We start from the raw sequence: 27,413 nt of genomic DNA on the forward strand, positions 1-27,413 counted from the left end.
TTTGTACACTTTCTTTCAGGTATCATCTTGGAGTATGGAATTCGCATGGAAGAGAAGGTGGTATCTTCAGTTGGGCTGTGTACTGATACTGAATCTGGTTTACGCCAATCTAGACTATCTGAAAGAAGCTCCTGCAAGCTTGGGTCAGATTGACCACCAGTGCTGGGAGGTGTCATCCCAAGGGCTGGTGGAAATGAAGAAACTCAAGGTAGCGGATCCGGTCATTGCTCTCTGGGACTTCATGTTATTCCTAAAGGAATCCCCCAAGCCCAAGCACAATGAACTTTTCAATGATTTGGCCCAGAACTTTTGGGATATGTATGTAGATTGTGTGCTCTCAAGATCCCACGGAATGGGCAGAAGACATTTAGTATCTCCCAGATATTCTTCCACATACTCACATAGAACTTTAGAAGGTAACTATAGGATATGATGTTGGTCTGTTATGTACTATCATTAAACCAAACTACTGTCTCATCCTCATCCTTGGTTGTTCCAACAGTGCAATATATTAATTCCCAGGTTTTTGTCTCTGCATGTCAAATGTAGTTGTATCCTTCAGCAGTAACTACTTTCACAACATACAAGTCAAAAGTTGTTAGAGCACTGAATTTCTCTATGAGGTGTAAATAATGACAGGTATATATGGGACAGTGTAAATAGACGCTGCATGCTCTGTTTATTACTGTGTGCACGTGAAGGATGTTACAATATTAAAAGTTTTCTAGTTTTCAGACTTAAGTCTCAACTTCAGGGAATCACCCCTACGTGAGAAGGGAAGCACAAAGCTCCAGCAATTTGAACCCTGCTCTTCTCATTGAAACCACTGACATGTAATGTGAGCTCATGGTCACTGAGTGACCAAAGCAATAGATTCTAGTCATCCTGGTTTGGGACGAATCTGAATTGAGATCATACAGGTGACTGCCTTAGATCTTATTATCCAGCCCTAGATCTATTAGCTTCCTTCTTCCTCTGCAACAGACATATTTTTTTCTTTCCTAATTAACCAGTCAAATACTTTAGGTTTCCAAACTGAAATGGAGATCATTTAATCCCAGCACTCCAAGCCATAATGCTTGGAAAATAACTGCCTTTCTCTCATAATCTTACAAGGTCTGCTTTCACCAACCCAGTTTAGGTCAAAAGGGGAGGAGACAAAGATACCTCAGCAAAGCAGTGTCAGAAGGAAGGAGGACAGAAGTACAACATTTACTGTAGATGCTTAGACAAATCAATTGGTGTGGTTCAACTTTCTTTTTTTTTTTTTTTTTTAATGTTAATTTTGATGGAAACCCAATATATTTTTACACATTAAGCAATGGAGAAAATGTCCACATGCATATTTTATAAACTGTGTTTATGTACAATCAACTTTAGTTGTAAGAATTGCAAAGAGTGATGTCAAGCTGAAGAGAAGGTTTATGTTCATTGTAATGTTCCATGCAGCCTAAGCTATGTATTTTATCACTGTGTAGTCTAAGCTATGGATTAATTAAAGTATTTTTCTATGCAGCAAGGTCTGTAGAATAGTCATTTCCTTGCCTACGAACACGTTATTTGCAGAACTTCAGTGCATTAAGAAGGATCATTTGTCTAAGACTGTTCTTACCGTACACATTCATGCAGGTAAGGAAGGGGATATAGTCCATCACTGTCATGGCTGGAAACATCACATCTGAGGAGACTCATGAGTGAAGTGGTTTGAAAGTGCAAGACTGGCTTGACTACAGTTCTCAGCATAAGAAAACATCCAGCCTGGCAAAACTAATCAGGGGAGCTTAACCATCTAGTGAGCACAGCATGGCTACAGTGAAACAGGTAGATTTCTTATTGGAGGGAACACGGGTAATAAACACATGAATTAAATAGAGTTGAATGACCAGTTAAAGAATTGTGAGAAACCTATAAAATGCAGAACATTTCAGCTAGTCTTCCTAACAGAGCTAGAGAAACCACTGGCACAGATACACTTGATAGTGAGCCGTTAGCTGAAGTCCTGATGCTAAAGGCATATTCAGGAAACAAAGTGGGCTCGAACAAACACCATGGGTACTTTATGCAGTGCGGATACATCATGAAAATGAAACATTGGGTCTATTTAAGTGAAGGTTCATCACCCTGCTCAAAGAAAGAGACACAAACTGCAGAGTATTGTGTGCATCAACAGAAGATGGAAACCCAAAGAGTAGAACTGCTGATAGTGGATCAAGGCAACCAGACACTAGCAGACAAACCTTTAGACACAGCATGTGTTTGTACCATGCTGTATAGGATATTTTATTAGTATGTCATCCCCATGTTTACATTAGTTATAAATATAAAAAATATAACTTTACTCTCAAGATGTTCTATGGCATTTATCAGGACTATACGAAATGTTTTATCTGTACCTAAAATAGACACACAGTTGACTTAAATATTAAAAGCACTGCTCAGAATGCTGTTTATCCTACAAGAACCTAATCTTTCTTGACTGTGTCCAGCGTTTTAACTCTTTTTGTTCTTTTTTAAGGCTTCTTCACAGTAAGGTATCTTTTTAAGAGGCAGGCCTTTATCGGCCGGTGGTCCTTCGACTAACTGGGAAGGTGTACTTCCAACTGTTACTAAGTGACCAGATCCAACCTGAAAAGCAAAATAAATGCATTGCTTGACATCCATGTTAGTACTTAAAAGAAGATGAGACTTAAACCAAGAATTGGTCTTTTGAAAATATTATTCAGAAGCTAGAGATGCATGCTGAAATTTTCCAGGTCTACTTAAATTATTATTTATACTAAAGTCACAAACTGTTCCCATCAATAAAGGAGAAGATAGAGTGATTTTATAACTTTATATACTCTGCTTTTCTGCTTTCATGTTTGATCTTACTAGAAGAAGAAAAGAACACCAAGCCTTTATTACAGTACAAGTTTGTTGTGCAGTGTTATTTGGATTTGTACATAATATCAGCCACAGTTTTTTGCTATATATTAACACTTAAAAATTCAAAAAAAAGTACAGCCTGTTTCTCTGAACACAATTGCCTGTATCTGAAAGAGACATACTGTTTCCAGTTTCATTAATACTCTTTATACTGAACAGGTTCATGTCTTTGAAAAGAAAACCTTTGGTGACACCTCTATCTTCTAGCCATGTTTCAGTAGGAAAAAGACAATGCCACTGTTTGAGCTTGCATGGCACACTTGTCTGGTTACTTGACTTTGACTTGGTTTGCACCAACCATCTTAGCTTCATTTTCATCTCTCACTACTGAAGATGTTTGGCAAAGAGGAGAAAAGAAGATTTTTCCACAAAAATAAATTGCCAGCAATATTTGACATTTGCCATACTTTTAAGGAATGCAGACAAGGAATTTCATCTGGTGTTGGTGATACATTCATTTTCCTAAAACACACCTGCAAAATAGTTACCTGCTTCCTTGCTTTTATCTACAGTTATTGCAATATTGACTACAGAATCACGAAGATATATTTTTGTTAAATTCTCTCCCTCCAAAGAAATGAATTATTTTATCATGAAGCCCCAAATAAAACCTAACCACGTGTTTCTCTCTACTAGCAATTTTCAGAACGTTCATATTTGTATCTACATCTTCCAGATGCTTTCTGAAAAATATTGCTGGTTAGAAGTCTTCTTTATATATGCATGTAACTACATTTTTCCATCCTATATCTTGCATTACTTACTGTTGTGCCCAAGCCTTTAATATCAGTAGAATGGACTGCTCCATTTTGAGTCTTTGATTTAGATTTGGAAGCCTCTATTGATTTTTCCTGAAGCCTTTTTGCTTTCTAAAGATAGTTAGAAAAAAAAAAAAAGGTAAAATTGTTTTAATCAGAATGAATTATATTATTTGTATCTGTCAGAAAATACACAAACAAAATGACAAAACAAAGGAGGTAAAAATCTGTTGGCTTTTCATTTCAAGTATTCTCCCTGTGGTTTGTGACCCTCGTGTACTGAGGACCTGAAAACAGAATAAAGGGACGTGGCTTCATAGTGACCAGAAGCAAATAATCATTTCCTGAAACTCGTTGGCTTTAATCTTCCGACTGCAGCTTAATATGCTGTTAGTCTTTATCACCACAAGAGCACACTCTTGTCTTTTTTTAGCATGTCATCTCCCAGGATTCCCATATACTACATATTTACACAGCTAATCAGACCCAAGGCTATACTGTGCCACAAAAGCGTTTATACATCCCAAATGTAAGATATCGCATTTTATTTTCTTCATTTTCATGAAGTTTGAGTCAGTCCATCCTTCAAGATTGTCAAGACCTTTTTGAATGGCAACCCTACCTCACAGCATGTGGATTGCTTCATCCAGTTTGGCATTATGCATGAAAGTGAGAAGAATGCATGCTTATCCAATATCCAGGTTGAGAATGTTACAACATTTCTGTCCTGCATACAGATGTGTATATACACAGACACATGTACGTATGAATATATACATACCTATTACTGATCACCAATCTGTGTCTATAATCAGAACAGTAGAAGTACCAAAGATCGTATTGCTCTGCCAATACAGCTCAGAGTTCACTCCTCTATGTTTGTGTGAACATAACATTTACTGCATCTTCTACTTGAATAACCTCATCATTCATTAAGAAAAGCGTTAGGAACTTCCCAATTATTATAACTACACTACGAATGCACATTTTGTTCCACCAGATTTTTTTGTTGTTTTGTTTTTTACCTTCAGTGCTTCATAGTTTGATGTCCGAATTAAGAAATTTTCCCAAGATTTGTTTACCATTTCTTTCTGCTTATGGACAGCACGAATCTGTAATATAAAGGAGATTAACAAAATACAACACAAACCTCTTTCCATGAGCTGTCCTGAATTCTTTGCTTGTGCTGTTAAGATAGTACATCTATGTCCCTTTATGTCACCTTAGCTCATCCCACTCACTTGAATTTGAATGACAGTGCTGTAGTGATATATTTGTTCTTTAAAAACTTCAGGTACGCACCCCCTTAAAAACAAAAAAACCCACAAAGCTTACCTTCTGTGCTGCAAGGTAACTTTTCCCTTTGTTTTCTAACACAGATGTTGGAAGAGCCCCAGATCTTTCATGACTGTTTTTGAATATGCTTACTCTCAAATGATGAATAACAGAGATGGCATCATTTCTGGTGACAGAAGTGCATGCATGACATTCCCTCCAAAACACTAGCATGAGATTTGAGACATCTGTTCCAACCGCTCTTACTTCTCAGAAGGGAGAAGAGGATGAGACAGTAGAAAAGTGACAATGCATAATGCCTGCCTTATAACCAAGGCTGGGCAATGTTTATAGCTGCTTGCTTTCAGGAGGCTAGGAAGAACAAAGCCCCACTTTATGAAGTAATGAAGCTTTGTGAGCATTCAGCCAGAGGAGTTTAAAACAGAGGCTTATATTTCATTTTAAGAAACAGATATGTTAACAATAAGTACTTGAAATTGTTATCTGCTACAGACAGGTGCAACTCTTGCAGTGACATAATTAGCATTTCTCATTATACCATTGTTGATACATCACTGATAACACTGCTTTATTTTTTCATGTTACTCTTTAAATAGTGAAAAAAAATATATACAAACAGAGAACTGGGGTTAATTGCATTTAATTTAAATTTTATGCTGAAATATTAAATATCTTAAAGCAATGCATCCATTTAGGATTCTGAATATTTTATAATACAAAAATCATTATACAAGTTGACAAAAAAATTCTATGGATTTCACTTGTATAAATACTCCTTAACTTACCTGTGTGTATGTTTTTTCCTCCTCTTGGATATCTTGCTGATGACGATTTTCAAGCAGTTCAGTCTGGTAAGCAGTGACCATTTTTCCAATATTTTCTGATACTTCTGAAATAACTTTCAGTATTTCATCATCTGAACCAATAGGTCTGAATTCTTCTCTTAGTTCTGCACACACTTCACTCCAAACTTCTCCAACCTGTAGATGGAATACACACAGCATGCTGATATTTATCTCTTTTTTCTTTATTGTTGCTTACCTTCTCAGAATCATTATGCAAGGTTAAACTTCAGTAATGCTATACCAAATTCATTCAGAGTAATCTGCCCCTAAGCCCTTCCCACCCCCAAATTCACCCCACACAGACTGGTCAGCATGAATGCTGATAACTACAGAAGAAACAGAAATACAAGGTACCAAATTACAAGAGTGAAGAGTCTTGATGGCTTTTTTTTCCTGTAAAATCTCAAGTTATGCATGTTATCAGAGTAAACTGTAACATGAGACATAAACAGAAATTGGAATTATCAACTAAAGGTCAAGTATCACTAGCTTCTGAACATCTCAGCTCTCACAGACTTCTTTCCTAAGCTGAAAATTGGGCTGAATTAAAGCATCTTTTAAGCAGGATGGTCCCTACAAAACTTGTTATGAAGGGAGTGTATAAATAGGAGAGGGAACAGCCATCTATGAGGATGGATAGTGATAGGACAAGGGGGAATGGTCTTAAACTGAGAAAGGGAGGTTTAGTTTAGATCTTAGGAGGAATTTTTTCACCCAGAGGGTGGTGAGGCACTGGAACAGGTTGCCCAAGTTGGTTCTGGATGCCCCATCCCTGAAGGCATTCATCCCTGGAGGCGAGGCTGGATGTGGCTCTGGGCAGCCTGGTCTGATGGCTGGCGATCCTGCACACAGCAGGAGGTTGAAACTGGATGAGCATTGTGAACTTTTTCAACCCAGCCCATTCTATGAATCTGTGATTCTTGCTTCCTGTAGGCAAACCACTCTGATACTTTACATTTGACAATATGGATGGGTACTGAGTGTGGGTACTGAGTGTTTACAAGGATGGGAAAGCACAGAAAAGCCTTCATCAGAATATGTTTACCGTGATCTTTAGTAGCAAAACCTGTATATATGCTGACCCTGCACAAAGAGGCAGGCCAGCTGTCCAGTCCCTCCTCAGCTCCTTACCCCACTCCTATTTCTTGAGCTGGCAAGCAGTTAAAACTACTTTTTTTTTTTTTTTTTTTTCCTGAATTATTCTTAATTAGCATTGTTTTCTAGTCTGGTTCACTATGCAGACACAAATATTTGTAGAAATACAAAAGAAGAGCCAGGAAACACTGGAATGATGGAGGTGGGATAATTTCCTTTGATGCCAAATACCAGTTTATAATTTCATAGAACAACAGGTGACTTGTGACATAGATTACAGCTTGTGAAGGGCTATTCCTTTCTCATATCCTGAGATAATTTGCTATAAAATATATATAATATTTTTTTATATTTATATAATATATAATATAATCTATATATATATTATACATATATATCATATATTATATATAATATTTTTTATATATATAAATATATTCAATAGAAATACGTCCTTCCACAACACTCACCTTAAAGTCAATATACCGCCGTATGATAGCAAGTGTGACAAAATCCTTAGAAGACAAACCAGGCAAATTTTCAAAACCTAAAGGAATATTAATGATCTCAGTAGTGACAGTCTGATCAATTTATCTTAAAATATAACAGTCTAAAAAAGACACCACCTTATTTATATATAATCATGTGCAAAATCTTCATCACAAGTACATCAGTAAGTCCCTCTTCCAATCCTGAGCAGGATTTAGGTGATAAAATCCCTCTTTTCTTAATAACAGATTCACTTTATACCAGCTCTTCCCTTTTGAGCGGATCCAGTGACCTTCCAATTGCTTGTAAATCCAGGTTAGCGCTGCACTTGCTATGGTTTTTTTCCTTTTTTTTTTTTTTTTTTTTTTTTTTTTTTTTTTGGTGGGACTTTGATTTGGCATTAAAGCAGACGAACAGTTGAGTGTACAGGTCACAATTTCTCCAGATGCATTTTAGCACAGAGTTTGTGAAATATCCAACAGGAGAATGGTATCACAGGATCTCCAACACCTTGTTTCAAAGCTGAGTAGTGAAGATTATCTCCACCTCATAGACTTGAGATGAACATAATGAATCCATCTTAAAAATGTATTTTTAACAATATGTGTGAAGGAATAAGAAAGAGTAGTATGGTTGCTGGGACTATACCTCATATTTTGTGTATGCTGAACATTCATTCTACTCAGTGTTTTAAAAAACTATTTCTATATAGCCTATTAAAGCTATTTCTAGATTTCAACATACCATCTGTGTGATAACTGGAAACACAGCATCTGTTTATTATAGCATAACTACATCGTGTTTTGAAGTTAAGACATTTCATAAATAAAGATCAATTAACACTGGAACCACTCCGTTACAGGCTGTTATGAAGCATAACTACACTAAGAAAAAGATGATAGAAAAAGACTATAAGAATTCTCAATCTTATCCACTTCCACATCATTTCAGTACTTCATAGGAGACTTTAAAAAGTACATAAGTAACATGAGAAGTATGTATAAATACAGAAGAAAGCTGGAACAGAATCGCATGCCTTTTTGATTTAATAAAGAATTCAGCTGTGATGATCCAAGATCAACATAATTAACACTAATAAGAAGTTGGGTTAAAACAGAGAAAGAACTGGCCATAGTCTGTTAGAGACACTGAAGATATGTTGAAATCAGCTGTTTCCTAGGGTGGCCAGGGAACTGGTTGAAAGCAGACTCAGAACTATTACTCACTATCATTGAACCCACTGAGGACAGACTTGAAAAGAACAAACATAATGTCTATTTTTAAAAAGAAAAAATTAGAAGACAAGGAACAGTGGTTAAATCCAGTTTGGGTAGCTAAATGGTAACAGTCGAAATACTAACATCCATCATGAAGTAGTAAAAAAAGACCGTGTCATTCTGCCTACTATTCTGTACAGCCAAGCAAGAAGGCTTATCAAGTATCTGAACTTCGGATCAGGTTTTTAGACAAAAGTGTAATAACTATTCATATTCAATGGGCAAACAACACATAATTAGAAGAGAGTGCAGCAAATTGAAGCCAAAGAAAAGAATGCAAATTAAAATAGCAGTTTGAAAAACTATTTTAAAAACACAGAATGTAATTCAGTAAGGACAAATGCAAAATTCGTAGAAAAAGTCAACTGTTCAGATCCAGATGTTAGATGACTGGAGGCTGTACAAGATCACACATATCAAGTGAGGAAATGCCATTGTGACAATAGCAATTGTTATATTATTGCCAGTATGGTTATTTACAAGATGAGAAATATAGTTCTATTAGGTTGTGAGGCTTCTGCTGGAGCGTGTTCAGTTTTGGGACATGACAGATCAAGAAGAATGTGAATCAATTGAAAAGGTTCAAGAAAAAAATGATGAAAATAATCAGAGGCTATTCTAGGAAATGACAACTATGGGTAAAGAATGCAGAATGCAGTACTTCTAATGACAAGAGATAATATACGTGAAAGATACTATGTGCAGGAAAATAAATGACAGAACATTTCAATGAAACTTTCAATTTGATTCTTGAAAGCTTGCTAATGGTAAGGGCAGCAAAACATTGGTGAAGTCTTGCAATCCCCATCAAAAGAGGCTTCTTAGAAGAGGATGAGCAAGCATCTAATAATAACAGACTATTGATCATCTCAAGTTCCTTTTCTTTTTTTTATATTAGAGACTTGATCGACTGCCAGTGAACAAGTTTTGTTTAATGACAAATATGACACTGAGAAGGCAATTCATTTGTCTTACCTAGTTTGCACAATAATGAATAAAGTTTTGCCCGTATGTTTTCTGAAATTTCCACAATGGCAAAGCTGGGACAGCTGGAAGGCATGGGGATGACCTCTTGCTCTTTCTGGAAGCTGCCAGCAATAGGCCTCTTTACATCTAAACGTTTCAAAATATAACAACAGTTGAAGAGGCAGCATGCACAGTATGTTCCCAAAGCTATTAAGATTAGAGGAAATGCTATTTTAGTCATGGAGAAAAAAAAAACAAAACCCACACGCATCTTTGGCTTGCAGCTACTGACATTATCTTTTCTGTGGTGCCTCCTCCAAAAGAAGGTAGCTCTGTCTTAGACTGTGGACAACACACAAAACATGTCAACAATCTGCCCAGAAATTTGGTCCAGGAAATATTAATTAGCATGACTAGAGATTCGTGGTATCATGGCACTCTCCTTTTCTATTTTTACAATATATGAAGAAACAGAATGTCATTTTTGGAAGAAATTAAGTAATTTTCCAGCATTAGAAAACAAGTTTAAAGTACCTGTAACGGTTCATTTTTCCCAGTTAATGTAGGAAGTGCCATCTAGCGGCCAGACTCCAATAAAACATAAATGAAGTATTCTGACTTTGCTGAGAACTGCAGCATAAACGTACAAATATTACAGTTTACTCTCATTAGGATTCTGGCATCAAAAGCAAATATATATTTTTAATTTATTTATTATGTGAGCAGCTTCACTGACTAACAGTTTCACACGTATCACAAAACTTACCAGCAATCCTTCCATATCGATCACGTTGGACTCCCAAGTCCATTTCCTCCTGCCTCCATAGCTGTATTAGCAGTTTAGCTGCTGTTTGATCTTTCTCCCCCCGCCAAGCACTGATGTGAATAATGGTTTTGGGATTGTCACAAAACTCACTGAGGATCCCAAGAATTACATTGCACAAGTTTTTTTGTTTTAACTTGGTGAAAAGGAAAAAAAAGTTTCAGTTTGTCATAGCACAGAATTAATCTACATTCAGATTTAAAAAACAAAAAGAGGAATTCTGTAATAAGTAATTGAGTAAGTAGAAGCTTTTAATCACAGATATTTGCCCCCCCAAAAAGGTGTCTAAACTTTCAATCTCTCAGGGTTCTTGCCATGCAATGTTCCATAAATCAAGGAACGTGAAGGGGAATTTATGTAGGATCATGTGAGATGCCTGTGTGTCAAATTACTTAATAGGTACCTCCAGGCTCACATGCAGATGAATTAATGTTTTTGATGATGTGCTACTACCAAGATTTATATTCATAAGAAACAGACTCAGAAGGCAGGGGCAGTACCATAGAAGATTTGTTTTCTTCTGTGGCCAGACCTTTGAGCAGCAGGAAAGGGCCTTCAGCTTTGTGAAATGCTTGAAGTGAAATGCCAGTGCCAGACACAAGCCACAGATCCATAAAAGTAGCTATTACACTACTTGTAGCTGTTATGTTGCATGTACAAAATAACTTTCAACACCAAAACTTTTAAGGCCTTGAAGAGTATACTATCTCTTCTAACTTCAATATGAAGAATGGAGGTGCTTTTCTAGCAGATATGTCATTCAAAATAAAGCATAGCTTGAGTTTCCTCGGTAAATTTAAGACTTTCTGCCAACTGCTTATTTAACAAAAAAGATACACGGAATATCTTTCCAGTCATTTCAGAGCAGATATCTGGTGTGCAGATTACATTCCTATCTCAGGGAATTACGCAGACTGGCCTTCTTGTCACTACTACAACAGTCTTAGGAGATACCATTAAAAATACAATTTTCCATGTTGTTTTACTACTCTTTTATTTTGTAATAAAAATAATAAAAATACCTACTGCCAGCAAATCCAGAAGGAGAAAAATGCCCTGTTGTTCTAGAAAATAATCCTCTGCAACGTAGCATCCAATGACACACGACCTTCAACAGAAATAATTTCAATATGTAGGAACATTTTTATGTTTCAGAGCATTCTACAAATATTCCATTTATTTTACTGAATTACGTAAAAATACTTAGTATTCAATAAGCTTAATACCTTTAGGGAGTAGAAGAAATGATTTTCATATACTTGCCCTTGTGTATTTTCATTTATACTGTGTAATTAAATAGAACCTATATTACCACAATTTCTTTTCCTGTAGGTGGCACACCTTCCTCAGAGCAGCCAAGAAATTTGGCAAGTTCATTACAAACTGGATTAGAATAGAGATTTGAACTAAAACTCAGTAGAAGTGCTAACATTTAGCTATACGATATTATCGATCTGGCTCACCGCAAAGCTGTGTAAATATTCCTGCAGTAGAATCAAGAGAGTGAGACGATGAAGACTTTCTTTGGGCAACAGGGCTGGCTTCTCCCAGCTCCAACCAATCATAAAAGCAGCACTCATAATGCTATTGCTGTCTTCAATAATTTCCAGATTAATGCAGAGACTGAAGGGTTTGCCTGCATCACTGAGCTGTCTGTTCTCCCAGACAATGATATTAAATAGCTTTCTGTATATTTATCAAACACTGACTTCAAACAAATTAACTTTTGTTTATCCTTTTGTATCTCTGATAGCAATTTTTGAAAAATTTCTAGTCCAGTATAGGCAGTATAGGCAGTCCACAAACACTTCTCATGCCTGCACAATTTTTTGCTAACAATGGTCTATTATCAATTCGTGTTTTCTCTTTGAAGTAATTTAGAGACTCCAACCAGAAACTTATTTTCTGGAAAGCTTAAAGTAGCTCTGCATTGAAGTGTCAGCAGGTCCCTGAAGGCACTCAAGGCCAGGCTGGATGTGGCTCTGGGCAGCCTGGTCTGGTGGCTGGCGACCCTGCCTGTGAAAGGGGGGTTGAAACTAGATGATCATTGTGGTCCTTTTCAACCCAGGCCATTCTATGATTCTATGAGGCCATTCTGTGCAGGGAGTTGTATTGCTGTGTAGGGACAGGGAATTAGACCATCTCACTGTGTCCCTGTCTAAGTAATTTATGCAAAATATCTCTGTTATTTTTGTATTCTTTTTTAATTAGTCAACACTAACTTTTACATGTTTTAAATGAAAGAAGGACCTAGATGTGCAGAGAAGGCCATAATATTGCAGATGAAAAATCCATAAGCTGCTATTTTTAACAGCTGCCACTGCTAAAACACTTCTTTACTAACCACAAGCAGTCCAGTGCACTGAAAAGGAGACGATTGTGGCCCAGTCCACTGTGCAGCTTCTTTGGATCCATCTGAATGAATGGGATAAGTAAATCCACTCCTTCATAGCTGAAGAGTTCCTGTCAAAAACAATTAAAGCAATACTTTTCTGAAATAATATTTACTAAGTAGCTACACATCAGAAAATCAGAAAGAAAATTTTACATTTAAAGTGTATATGTTGCAATAAATTTGGCCTCATACTTAAAGTTGGATATATTTCTCATAATAAACATAAAAGAACTATTCAGTACTGCTTAACTGATAATCCCATTCTTCAACACGTTTTCATACTTTTATTAAAAACATGTAAATTAGCAACTATATAGGTGAGACACTTGCTAATGGATTTCTGAGTGATTTTATTTCTAACAGCCACACATAGCAGTTATCAGCTCTGACCTTCTAGCAACGAAGTACAACTGGCATCTGCTACTGATTTAAGAAACAAACAAACAAAATATTTTCTGTTCATGATGAGGTACAAGGATACAAACCTTTCTGTGGACATCATTTTCACAGAGAACAGACAAAATAAAGAATATATTAGCCTGGATTTCCAGCAGAATGGCATCATCTTTTTGTTCCAATTTGTTTGCTGTATACTTCAGGATATCTACAAAAGAAAACATTTCATACATGTGCATGTTCTATATGGAAGTCAGAAACCTATCTGATACACGAGTTATATTGCTAATTTTGCTCTCATTAAAATCTGAATGTTTTCACAGTTTTTTATTTTTATTTTTGGTTTTGTTTTCAGAGGAGTTTAATTTTCAGCTGAGGATATAAAATATGTTGTTTCTAGGCTTTCTATTAGACCATACTCTGAACTCCAAACAATCTTGCCTATTTGTTCCTTTCAGTGCAATTCTTTCAGAGCTGGAAAACTGATTATTGTAAGGTAAGAATTTAAAATAGTATCAGAACTTAAAAATTACATATGATAGTAGGAATTGTTACTGAAAAAAAAAAAATCTAAATAGCAGTGATTACGAAGTTTTATACTGATTGTAATCTTCATAAAGTTATTTACTTGAAAATACACTGGTTTTGATTTTCTTTCCTCTTGATTCTTAAGAGTTGTGGGAAGTCACAATATAGAAACAGACTCACAACAGGATTTCCTACAGACAGTGCAAATAATGTGCAACAAACACGGTATAATGACAGAAATAATAGGGCCAGCTTTCATTTGATTAAAAATCAAACTACTTTTTGTATTTAGGGTGTACACACCTACACACCTAATAAAACACATTGTAAGAAAAGGCATGAAAATTCTCAGTGTCTAAAGAAATACACAATAAGCAATAATATACAGTAAGCAATAAAAGCCTTGCTTTACCCAGTAGCTGGCTAATAGCTCCCTGGTCACACAAATTAAGGCTCACAGCATCATCATAAAGGGATACAACAGATTTCAGCACTCTCAGACTGTAGCGCATTTGAGCAAGCTTGCTGCCACGACCACCTGTTCCATGGAAACTGTTACCTTGACCAAAGAAAGGATCTGTGGAGCAAACATAAAGAGTATTTTCATTGGCAGACAACGTATGTTCATAATAATAACGTTCCCAGAATTTTCCATAAATAAAAAGAAGGCCTTGCCATTGCAAGTAAGCTAAAACAAGCAAACAAATATCTTACTGCTAAGAAAGCTTCTTGATTGAAATAGCCTATTAGGAAGCCATTTTGTGGAGGGCTATACTATATACAAAAAAAAAAGTTTGATTTTGATTAACATTGAAAATTATTACAGTTTTTTTTTTTTTAATTTATTTTTACTTTATTAGGTTAATAAGGGGCTTCTTCAAAGTTTTCCATTTTTCCTTTCTGCCAAAGAAATTAAGGTCAGGTGAGTTGTGTGCTGAGGTTACTGTGGTACGAAAGCCATGAATGTCTACTGACCTTGACCTATACACCATTCTAGAAACACAAGGAGAAGAGTATTCGCTTGGCAAGACAAATATTTATCAATTAACAAGGGAGCCACTGAAGCTAAAATAGCAATTGCATGAAGCTGTAATTCCTCATATTGGGCAGCAGACCAGTCATGAAATCCAGGCTTTTTATGTGGTTTTACATAATCCAACAAAGCTGGCATCACATCATTTTCACTAAGAAGCTGCAGATTCAAAAGAGAAAGAGACAGCTTACAGGTTTCACATGCAAATAAGAAAAATCTTTATAGTTTGCTTTATCTATCCTACATTTAAAAAAATATTTTTTATTGGGAAAGGATGTCAGGAACAGTACAAGTACAGACAAGCTGTGTTTATACTCTGTAGCATTCCCAAAGTCTGTGGTTTGTAAAACTTTATTATGCTCTTCAATTGTATCTCAATAATGCTTTGCAGCCACTTGTCAGCTCATTTTTCTAGCACGGTCTAGGTTTGCAGCTTCTCTAAAACAAACCACACTCTGCTTTCAAACAGCAAACTTGGCTTGAAGTTACATATAGTGTCTAGTTTTGAATTCTTCATTTAGAGAACAGTTTGTTTCAGTTTACTGGACTATGTCAGATGTACAGATAAATAGAAATCGTGAATTTTTTACTTATTTTCTTTTTTGGCTTACTGTATCTTCTGTTATCTTAGAACTCACCTGTACAGCATGCGGGTCTTTAGAAAAGATCCCTATTATGTTAAACAACAACTTCTTCATCTCAAAGTCTTCGTAAGAGTAAGTAAGTTTAAGACCTTTTAACAAAGGATTGGGAATTTTAGCTGTGAAGGAAATCGATATGTTAATAGATACATTCTGACAATATTTCAATTAAAAGAAAAAAAACACTGTGATTACATAGTATGAAACTTCTTACCTTCAGTAAACGTTGCAAGTACTATTAACAGCATTGTAAATCCACTTTCCTAGTAGGCATTCAAAAATAAATACATTAATTGAAACAAATTGCTGTAAAATTAATACTGATTATTTAATTTTGTTTTCTCTTTTTCTTCAGAACATAGAATTTAATGTATTCTATAGCAAAATACAGAATTTTATCAAAGAGTTCAATTTGGACACTGTACAATACTTACTAACAATTCTTTAAAGCCATGTCTCATCCAGCAAATCTGAACTTGTATGGGGAAGTCCCAAACACATGTGCTCACTATTGTAATCTACCACACAGGAGAACAACATTCTCAGTGCTGTGAGATTGAGGCTTTTTTTTTCCTTTTCTTTCAAAAAGCATTTGTGCACACAGAACTCTGTACATCAAGGTCATCACAACATACAATTTCAGCTTCAGTGCTTTACAATCAAGCTTACGAAAACTGCATGTATGAGCAACTTGGATTTACAAATATGATAGTGCTACTAGACAACCAGAAGGATAATCATGTCCAATATCACTATGGACAACAGGGGTTGTCCACAGAGCACACTGGAGACAAAAGAGCTGTTTCTGAGATGATTGGAAACCAGGTAAATGCAGTTAGTAGGACACTGCTCTTGAACAAAAAACACATTAAGTTGGCCTCAGCACTCAGGCAAACTCATCACAGGGCCTTCCACCAGCACACAGCGTGAGCAGAGTTCACACTACTTATTTTTAGTACAAGGACTTAAAATGCCATGTCTTTGTTATTGTTTCTTGTAGGAAAAAAACTGCCTTGTTTCCGCAGCCATGTAAGCAATTTGAATGCTTTAGACATCAAATATCTTTCTGCAATAGTATGACAGACATTCCTTGATGTGAGTGATAAAATGGAAAAACTGAATGAAGAATCTGTAATCTTCACACGGACTGTACAATCCATTTGGCAATATAGTCAAAGAAGAAAATTCTGCAGAGGTTTAGATATGAATTCCCTGAAAGTAACCCATTCCTGAACAGCCAGTTGATCAGCACAGACAGTAGTTTGATTACTTAGTCATTCTGCTTTTATGCCAGAGTCCTAAATCTCAACTGTAAAGCAAGAGAGTACAAGAATATCAACAGCCATAAAAAGTTGCCTTCTATCAGGTTCCTCATGAAAACTCTGGCATGAAAACATTCTGGAGCAAAAGAATGACGCATCTACTTTTTAGACAAGTCATGATAATGCATTTAGGGCTACATTTAGATGATGTGGTTTTAGAGAGAATTTATCTGTCTCATTAACTGGATCTAGTCAATTTTCTTTTCAGCACCTTATTTAAATCTGAGGTCATTTTTGGAGGTTATTTCTTACAAGGCTAAGGTACTTTGGTTAAATTTGGGCTATCTGAATACAGCTGGTACTTTTGCATCTTCAGACAACAAATAAAACATAGTGCAAAACTCACTGCTAATGGCACATCTGAGAACATGTACAGGAGCTAACTTTTGCACATTAAAAGTATTAGCTAGCATACCAGACTAATGACATACAGATTTGTAATCTCTCTGAGATAGAAGGAACAGCAGAAAGAAAAAAGATTCCTGGCTTAGCACACCTAAGAGCTAAGCACTGAAGACAGATTTTAACAAACAGAAGCTTAACAGTGAAAACTATTTAAATATTTAAAACTATTTAAATATACAATAGAAAAGGAAAAGTTACCAGCCTTAAAAATACAATTATGAATACTTACAATCATAGATGCTGCAGAGTTTTCAGCTACTAACGTGGCAATCACCAGGAGGTCGTTCCTTAGCTGACGATCAGAATGGCGAAAACCATTTATGAGCCGGTCCACAAATACTTCCTTCAATGCACTTACAATAAAGTGAAAAGCATTTTACTCTCTCCATATTCTAATTTTAGACAGCTCTAGATATAAGGATCCTCATTCAGCATCATACTTTTCAAAGTCTTATTGTTAAACAACAACAAAATATGAAATGAATTCTTATGTGTACCACTAGAAACACAATTTAAGCATATATGCACCTTGCCTACAATTTGTATTTCAAATTACATCTTCTATTGTATGTGCTATAATGACTTACTTAATTGAAAGACATAATGCTTACTCAATTGTGGATGTTGTTGAGTGGTTATTGAGAAGAGATGATACAATCCCAAGTAGCAAAAACAGTGTAACTCACTGAGAACTCATTACCTACCTCAGCAGATTTAAAACAAAGCCTCAGATGCCATAATACAGACTTTCTTACTAATTTTACCACAGAATCATAGAATGGCTTAGGTTGAAGATTATCTAGTTCCAACCACCTGCCAAGGGCAGGGTTGCCAGCCAGGGTTGATCAGGCTGCCCAGGATCCCATTCAACTTGGCCTTGAATGCCTCCAGAGATGGGGCACCCACACCTTCTCAGGGCAACCTGTTCCATCACCCCACCACCACTTATAATTATGCAACACAATAACAGTGCTTTAGGTTTCTCCAAAATTACAACAGTAATTCATAAAATGCTTCACTGTACTTACTGTATACATTCCAAGCTACTGAGTTGATTAACAACTTCTTCTTTTGAGGTATTTTCTAGTAGATTCCATAAGATTTCTGATGAGCGGAACACCAGCTGTCCTGAGGGATCAGTGCCATTTAGATACAAACAGAGTCTGCTGGCTGCTTGAGCCTTCATCATATGTCTGCAATTTACTCCTGAAATTATGAAAATCTGAACAATTAATTCTAAGTAGGTCAGTCATTCTTCTAGAGAACAAATGATCAAGGATAGTAAGACTGTTGAAAGAACAATCTGTACTAACCAGAGCTGGAGAGGTGCTCAAGAGCTTTAAGAACCCACAACTTCTCAGTAAGTTGATTTTCAACTAATGCTAGAGATAAAACAAGAGTTTCTGCTAATCCTCCTAATTCCGCCATCTGAATCTTATAGTTTGCACTTGTTGGCTGGTAACCTGCACATAGAATAGGTTTTATTACAACACAGTAAATTCAGATTTTTGGTTACTTCATGAATCATTCATCCTTTATCAAAAAAGGATTGAGATGGGAGTGGCGTATTTCTTTAGATTTAAATCAATGGAAAAAATCTAATAAAACAACGGGAGCTGATTTTATCTGAGTATTAACAGTGCCTAAAGCATACTCAATAGACTTACCTTCCAGAAGACTAAAATGTTATATAAATACATAAATTGCTCTCTAGAATGACAAGAGCAAAATGATGTGCAGGGAGAAGTCTTCCTTCTTCAGGTCATGCAGTATGTGCTGGTGCAGGACCTAGTTCTTTTCTTTAGTCTCTGCACTAGAATTAATGCCTTGCACTATCATATTACTTAAAGCATGTGAATCCAAACTTTGATTTACATGCCTGAATTTCTAATGCATCCCTGGTTTTACTTTTGCCCATGAACATGGGAATCTATATTTTATCACTGAATTACAGAGGAAGGGGAAGCGCAGAGAATTTACATTTATACATGTTAACTTGTGAATGTAAAAGTGTATCTTAAATAGCTTAAATATATATATTAAATAACACGAAACGCAAATAACACACATAGTGAAAGGCTGTTTTAATTAAGTATAAACTCTCATAGGTTCTAAATGGTATCATTTTATAAATAAGAGGTCCCTATAGACTGCTCTAGGAAAATATCAGCTCAATTTCTGAGGGAGAGTTTCAAAATATCCAAGGAAATATTAGCAATTGTTAAAAGTACAGTAGATAAAACAGAATATCACTGCAACACTGTCTGGCATGCCAGCATCCAGCGCATTCAGCAATAGCAGCCTCCCACATCTCAAAAAACAGAGCAGACCAAAAAAAATTACAGGTGGCAAGGTAACAAGTATTATTAAAGGCACTGAAAAGCTTACTAACAAGTTCAAGCAGATTTGGCATCTTGACCTGGTAAATATGTGAATAAGAGGGGATAGCACAGACACATAAAATGAAGAATGCTTGGAGATGAAGAATTTGATTCACAAAGTCAGACTGAAATACATTTTTTTTTTTTAAATGAGATAGCACATCTATTTCCTAAATCTGGAGAAGAAAAATAAAATCTCTCTGTATTTTAACATTCAATTATGTTGATTGAATTATTCATAGACACACAGCTAAATGCATACATAGGCACACACACCTACATGCTCATAGGACTTGGAATCTCTCTTGTAAGTTAAGAACAGATTTAAATGCTTCCATGCTTCCAGAACCTTGTGAGGGCTGTTGCAGTGACAGTTTCCTTAGGCCTCCAGAAATAAACGATGACTAGCCAGAGGGCCCAGGAGCTAATGCTACACCATGGGAACACAGCAGGGGGGCATACTGAAGTCCAGCACGCTACCTCAGCTGCGCTCTGGATCCACACTGCACCAATTCTCACCTGTAGCTTGGCCATATTACAACCTAGTATTGCCTTCCAGCACTGATCATGTGCCCCTCTAAGAGGGGATTCATGCCTGACTTTTTCTTGTAACAGACTCTGACGTCGTCGTAAGGAATAAATAGTAGTGCATTCTGACTAGTTTGCATACATATCCATACTGCACAGGATCATGCCTGAGCTCATCTGCAGCCATACCCAGCCTCTTTCTGCAGATAAGTTCCATAATTTATTCAGAGCCTATGCTGAAATGTTTCCATAAGGACATGATTAAAATTAGATGGGTTCAGAAGTTGCTCCCTTATGAGCAACACAAGAGAAACCAGAGTTGCTACATATACATAGCTGAAAATTATGTTTCCTTTCTTATAAATCTGGTCCTAATTAGTCTTTTTTCCTCTATTACCCATTTTTTCAGAGAGCTTGTGACTGCTTCACATCTTCTGAATACTACTTAATCCTAGTTGTATAAATGTAATAAATAATTCATTGCACACTGATGAAATAATTTAATACTTTGAGTATGTATGTCTGTAAAGATGTATTAATTGTACACTCAGCAATGCTACATACTTAATATAAGACTGACTATGGTTATATAGAAAAAAAATCACCTAATTAAAGGATCTATTTCAAACTAGCTGGCTACAAACACAGATTTCTTCTGACATTTCTTCTTGAAAACACTGTGCCTTACCTGGAAGTAGTTTTTTTGGCAGCTCCATCTTATAAAAGCTAATTATACACTTACAGATTTGTATTCTAACTCGAGAACTTGGCACCCTCATCAAACAACCTGCCAGAAACAGAAAAACAAAATAATGTACAAAGTTAATAATTGTACAAAGTTAATAATTGTTATAGAAATTCACCATCATTCCATTTTCAGTACTTCGCGTTTCCTCTGGCCATACCCCCTACAAATCTTTCTATTTTGCGAGCAGTTGGATTATAAAATACTCCAGGAACAAAAACCCCAACACTGAATACGACAAAGTAGCCTTGGAGGAGCAACATAAGTTTTATCCAAAAGTGACCTCCTCTGCTTTATGGCTACAGATCCTTGTGAGACAGGATGTTATTCCAGAAGGTACTCAGGAGAAAGCTACTGCACCAGGCTGCTGTCATCATGTCAGACACTCTTCAAACAGACATGATATGACACAATGGGAGCATGAAAAGCATTCCTTTTCCACAGGATAAAAAGAAACCCTGTGAGACCTACAGGGCCCAGCATAGATCATATACATAAAATTTCAGATTTTAGTATCTCTTTTTGGACAGGCTACCCTAAGGAGAATCTGGAACTATCTGAAGCCCACAGCCCATTCTTTTATCTATCTGGGAATATGAAAATGAAGACTTAAGAATGATTTCTTTGTCATCGATTTGAAGGACAATCTTTCTTCCACTTGTGACAGGCTAATTGTGCTACCCTGTACTATTAGAACTACTGATGGATACCTTGCCATCCATACTATTGATGGAATCTTTACCATCAGGTGAGTTGATACGTCAGTTTTGCTTCACATACTGCTTTTGATCTACAAGACTTGCAATACTTCCTTTGAAAATCACAGATATCACATGCAAGGTCATTTAAGAAGATACTGTGGTACTTAGATGTCCAGTGACACTGATAGATGAGTGTATGGGAACTGCTGAGTCACGGCCTGAACCTCTGATTGACCACCTGAGGCGAGCACTGAGTCAGCCAGAGGAGCACAGATGAAGGCAATTCACCTGTGCTGCCGGAAGGGGGGGAGCCTGGCTCCACCCCTCCTAGACCTATTTAAGAGCTGTCTACCAGAGGGGAAGGATCTCTTCTGGAGATCACCTCTCTTGGTGTTTTCTGGTGAGCTCAGCCGAAGGGTAAGCTCTTCCACTTATTCTCTTTTGTGATCGTTGTCTACTTTGCCTAATTCTCTTGATTATATTGTGATTATAACATCTTGATATCTATTGATTATACACAATTATATTGTGATTATAACATCTTGATTATACAGATGAGTTTGACACTTTTTCCTCTAAAGGTCTCTTAAAATGGATATAAGCTTAAAGCTCAGATGCAAGCCAAAGGTCAAGGTCAGGAACTGCTGCTCCTAGTAAGGCACAGCATTACACTGACTTGCTGTACTTTGCCTTTGTAGGTGATAAGACTCAGGCTTTCAGGTTTTGAAGGCAGAAGCTGAAATTTAAGAGTTACTGTTTCTAACATCTTTATTACATTTGGTTTCAAAGACTAAAAGGAACGTATTCCCCTTATCCCAGACTTCAGTGTAGTAATGCACACATTTCTCAGAGCAAACGGCAATCAAACAAGTTTGAATCAAACAAGTTTAGTTCTTCAACTCTATTGATAAAGTTATCTCACATAGCTTCTGACACTGGCAAACAGGTAACTGCTAGCTAATCCCTGGGTTAGCTGCACAGCAAAATAAGAGTGGTATCTAAATACTAAAAAGCACAGAGCACTGACTGAATAATCAAAATAAATGACGCGCACTTACTACCGAAGTAACAAGCAATTAAAACTGTGATAATAATTCAGTTCATTTTATATATTGATGGTGTTATGGCATCTCACTCTACACTCACCAAGTTGTGCAATGGATTTTGAAACTGCCGCAGAATAGTTTACTTCATCTGATAATTTCTTTTTTTGAAATGGCAAACTACAAAATGAAATAAAGAAATATTACAAGCATGTTTAAAATACTGCAGAAGAATATTTTAATATACCACCAGGAAAGCTCAACGGTTTTTTTCTCTCCTTCCTTCAAGCATTTTTGCAAACATGGACACTTTTTGCAAGACAAATACATCCTCTGCCATGCTGTTTCTATACTGAGAGCTCCAGTTCCACAACTTGGCAACTTCATTTTGGCAAACAGTAGTAGGTATTTCCCAGAGAACCTTTCCATAATTCATATTTGGTATAATCAGAAATTCTTTGAACAAACAAATGTCAGTTAAGTGTGGAAGATGGAATCCTCGAACAGAGGTACTATCAAGCTATTGCAGAGTCTCACTATGAAGAGATATAAGCAGAGATGGAAAACAAGATCATATCCCCAGGCAAGACCTCTAGAAATAGATGAAAATAAAACCAATAAACTCACTCAAAATAGTCCAATTACACATTCATTTTTAAAAACAGGATATTAAGAAATATCCAATAACACTTGCAAAATACTCAAATATGACATAAACGTGTAAGAGCTAAAAATTCCCTAAGAGTACACATTACAATACCATGCTGAGGTCTGTGCTGCTCACAGTGCAGAAACAGCTTTCCGGTAGGTTTACCTCTGTAAACACAGCCAGAGAAAAGGAGAGATCGAGTAATAGAATAAAAGGGTGGGGGAAGAAAAAGACACAGACACTGAAATAAGTGGGAAGACAGGCAAATAGCTGCAGCTACAAAAAAGTGGAAAATTCTGCCATGAGAGTTCTAGTATCAAAAAGGAATTGTTAAACTGCAGCTCCTCCCCTAGTTTCAGGCTTCTCTTTGTCATGTTAAGTAATGAATTGTGGGGGAATTTCCATAATATAACAATTAAAGTAAAACCCAAGGGCACAATCATTCAAAATATATAAACATAACTAAAGTTGCTGAACTACTACAAAAACCTACCACTACACTACTCACAACTACATTTCATTGAACTATATCCTCATTCCCAGTTTTGCCACGTTTCTGCCACACACACAGGGAAATGAACCCCCATGATGTATTTTCTCATTCTCCACTGTGTGGCAGCAAAGTAAAGCAGTATATCTGCTTTTTGAAGTAAAAGATTCAGCTCAAAAATGTTATGTTTACTAAAGCCAACAGCTGAAAGAAAGCTATGCAAAACCCATTTTGAATACCAGCTCACTCATTTACTACATAGCATAATTTTTCTCTTCCTTGTTCTCACCAATTGTAATAGCTGACTAACTTGTTACAAAAAAGTCCATGAGCAACTTATAATTTACAAGTTCTTCAGAAGAAGGAGACAGGTATGGACAAGTATGGTAACACCTGAACTGTATTCTACTAGTAATTTGCAGTACAGTATGACAATGAAGATGTTAAAAGTTTATAAAACATGTTCGTAAAGCAACTTGAAATCCTTCAATTGCCATAACATTTCCTCTTTTGCAACATGGCCTGTCATTTCCCAAAGCTTACCTTCAGCTATTTAAGTGTCAGTTTTTTTAAACTCACTGAGAAAGCTCATTTGAAACATCAAAACACACTTCAGCAAGACTTAACAGCTGAATCTCTTGAGGGCAGCAGCCCTAGAATAACTTAACTCTAGGCAATGAAGCACCTTGGGGAGTCTTACTTCCAAGTAAGCTGGAAGTTTTGCATGATGTAATACGTGGCTCCACTGATTCTTGGCTCCTGAATTGTGTCTTTCATGCCAGTAGAAAATGGACTCAAGGTAAAAACTGTTCATGAAAAGGAAGGGTGACATAATAGATACCTTGCAGAAGTAGATGCCTTCTATTGCAGGTGCCATAGGAATACAGGAGTTCTTTTAGAAACTGTATGAATGTGTTAACAAGTAGTTAACAAGTTTGAAATCTATAAAAAGGCTTAGATACTTACCCACATAATTTAATAAGTTCACATACGGGCTCAACGAAAGCTTCTTGTTCATTCACTTTTTCTGCACACAGGTTAAGAATGTCCATTATTTGTGTTAAATCCTTAATGGGCTTTTAATTTAAAGCTAAGGAAATCCAAATGTTTGTTTTGCTATGAATTAAATGAAGAGCTTGGAAACTGTATCATATTTCAAAGACAGAACTAAGAACAACCAAGGCCAGTGCTTTTAAAGTTTGAAGAGTAAAATGAAGCTCATGAGTCTATACTTTGATCTTTGGAAGCAGCCTTCCTTTTACAGAAGTGAAACTCCTGCAGGTCTCATTTAGCTTTTTTCTCAGCTGAACTCACTGGAAGTTCAGAACTGGGTATCTAAAAATATAGGACAGAAACATCATTTAGGTAGATTTAAAAATCATTTAGGTAGATTTATCTACCTAAATTCTGTCTGAAGCAGCATTGTGGTATTTAAATCCTTTCCTACTCTAGTCCCATAAAGCTTGAAAATATGGACCTAAACATATATTATCAAATTTAGAGGCACAAAATCAAAACAGAACTGGTCACTGGAACTTAGAAGTTACTGCAAATCAACTTACTCATGAATACCGACTGTAAGTGCTTAGCCACAACTCAATTATGAAGTAATCTGAAAGCTAAAATCATTGTGGCAATTAATTGAACTGTATCAAATTAATCACATTTTTCCAAATGCCCACATTTTCGCTAGTACTTCCAATTACTCCCTTCAATTTTACTGAAAACATACAAAAGTTTCAGATGAATAGTCTTCGTTTTTCTTCAAAGACTGTAAAGCTGAGATTCCTCTATTTAATATTGTAGCAAATGAATCAGGCATGCAGGAATCCTGCTATCCTAACAACCTCAGCTGTATGTGCATAAGATCATTGATGAGAACACACTTGGATTATCACTGCTCTTCATGTAGAAACAAGAATGGTTTGCTGAAAAGACAGAATATTACCATACATAGCACACCACAGCTTTAGTATTCTACAGAGTGGCAAAAAGGATACAAGCCCATTTTCAAAAGACTTGACTACCTTCTTGAGAACTTTCAGCTGCTCATCTTCCAAATCGCTCTTAAATATAAGAATGGAAAGTAGCTTTTAATTGCAGTTTGCCTCAAAACATTACATGATTATATTTGTCCCCTTTAATTTTAAATGAAAGTGGAAACCAGATTAAAAAGTCACAAGACACAATGAAAAGCGCTTTGCAAGAGGATTAAATCCTTCATCAAGCCACAAGCTCTAAATACAGAGTTTGTAACTAAAGAGACTTTAAAACTGCATCTCTTGTTCAAATGTGTGAGCTCTTTCTACTACATTCTTTGGGATTTTGTGAGAGCATACTACAAAAACCAAACCTATATTTCCCATGACATAAATGTGAATAAATGTAGCTATAAATTGCTTGGAACGGAGCTCTACCGCTGTTAGGAAACTGCCTGCAAATATGAAGTTAGAAATGGCTATGTCAGTTTGCCAGGGCACGCAGTATTCATTCCAGCTCTCCTGAGCACCTTCACGCTGAGCAAGAGCACTGCAAATTGAGGCAGGCCAGAAAGTTATGTCAGGAGACTACAAGCCCAGAATCCTGAGGGCATTTCATCAGATACTCCATATTGTGTAGAGAAGCATCAAACTACACCATCCAGAATATTCTTCAGTCTGTAAATTTATTCTGTGTCAAAAGGGAAAAAAAAAAAAGACATGGACTAGTTCTCAGTAGGACTTAAAAAGTGCTATAAAAGCACCAATCAGTTCTTATTTGAAGAATATAAATTATTAAGTTTTCAGATCAAAGTGACTAACGGCATAGTGACTTCAGCCTGTCAAATCTTTCTGCAAACACCAAAGACAGTCTGGTAGACTATGAGATACTGTTCTCCTGTGTGCCCAGGAGGTTGTATTTGCTGTTGAACGCTGAACATTGAATAATGATCCTTCTGGATCACTAGCAGTTAACCTGGGGGTTTGGATAAATTTCTGACATACTTTCAGTAAGTCTTTTCAGGTATGGGCTCCAGCAGTCTAAAACTCCAGGTAAACCAGTAACTGTACATCTAGCTCCTGAGTGAGCATTTGTCTCTTTTGGAAAAGTGTCCCTGTAAAGATACACAGGGATATTTAACAGACAAAAAACTCGTAACTATCATTTTCCATTAAAATGACTATCTTTAGAAGAAGTGCTATTGCACAGTTAGCTCAGCTTTGTGCTCTGGAGCCCCAGCCACCAAAGCAGGTGGTTTCCTGGGGGCAGGTACAAACGTGGTTGTGTCAAATGCTTTTCTACACCTCGTTATTGCCAGTGCAGCAGAAACAACGTTTCCTCGGCCTTACTCACGGAGCTTGCATCTTCCAGCAGCTTGATGGCGCGGTTCAGATCCACCGGCCCCACCTGCGTCTCCTGGAAAAGTCACACTTCTTAGGCATGGCTGTTAGACCGCGCTTGCAAGGTGCTTAGAACCCTAAATGTGCAAGCGCCACCTTATTCCAACAGCAAACGACACGCGGACGCAGGATAACGTGCGTGCGGGGCCGGGCTCCGGGGAGCTCACCTGCACGGCGTCTGAGGCGGCCCTGCGCCGCTCTCCGCCGCAGCGAGAGGGACCGAGGGCCGGGGACAGCCCGGGGGAGCGGGCCGGGGAGCGAGAGTGCGCCCGTGAGCCGGGGGGCTCGGCCAGGGAGGCCAT

The 27,413-nt window shown here is 36.8% G+C and overlaps 1 protein-coding gene across 1 annotated transcript; it reads right to left on the reverse strand.

Annotated features, from left to right (window-relative positions):
- Positions 1-2,462: 2,462 nt before the first annotated feature.
- CFAP69 (cilia and flagella associated protein 69) lies at positions 2,463-27,413 on the reverse strand (the record flags this gene model as incomplete). Its single annotated transcript, XM_079538189.1, is given in 24 exon segments — positions 2,463-2,504; positions 2,506-2,625; positions 3,690-3,794; positions 4,709-4,795; positions 5,765-5,959; positions 7,390-7,466; positions 9,661-9,798; positions 10,418-10,610; positions 11,501-11,582; positions 12,819-12,937; positions 13,355-13,473; positions 14,206-14,370; positions 14,769-14,985; positions 15,465-15,586; positions 15,682-15,730; positions 17,424-17,547; positions 18,223-18,400; positions 18,508-18,657; positions 20,792-20,890; positions 22,696-22,772; positions 24,698-24,807; positions 25,732-25,797; positions 27,065-27,127; positions 27,279-27,413. Coding segments are annotated over 24 exon segments (2,832 nt in total).

Source organism: Tetrao urogallus (genome assembly GCF_951394365.1).
Source record: "Tetrao urogallus genome assembly, chromosome: 7".
In the NCBI taxonomy this organism is placed as follows: domain Eukaryota; kingdom Metazoa; phylum Chordata; class Aves; order Galliformes; family Phasianidae; genus Tetrao; species Tetrao urogallus.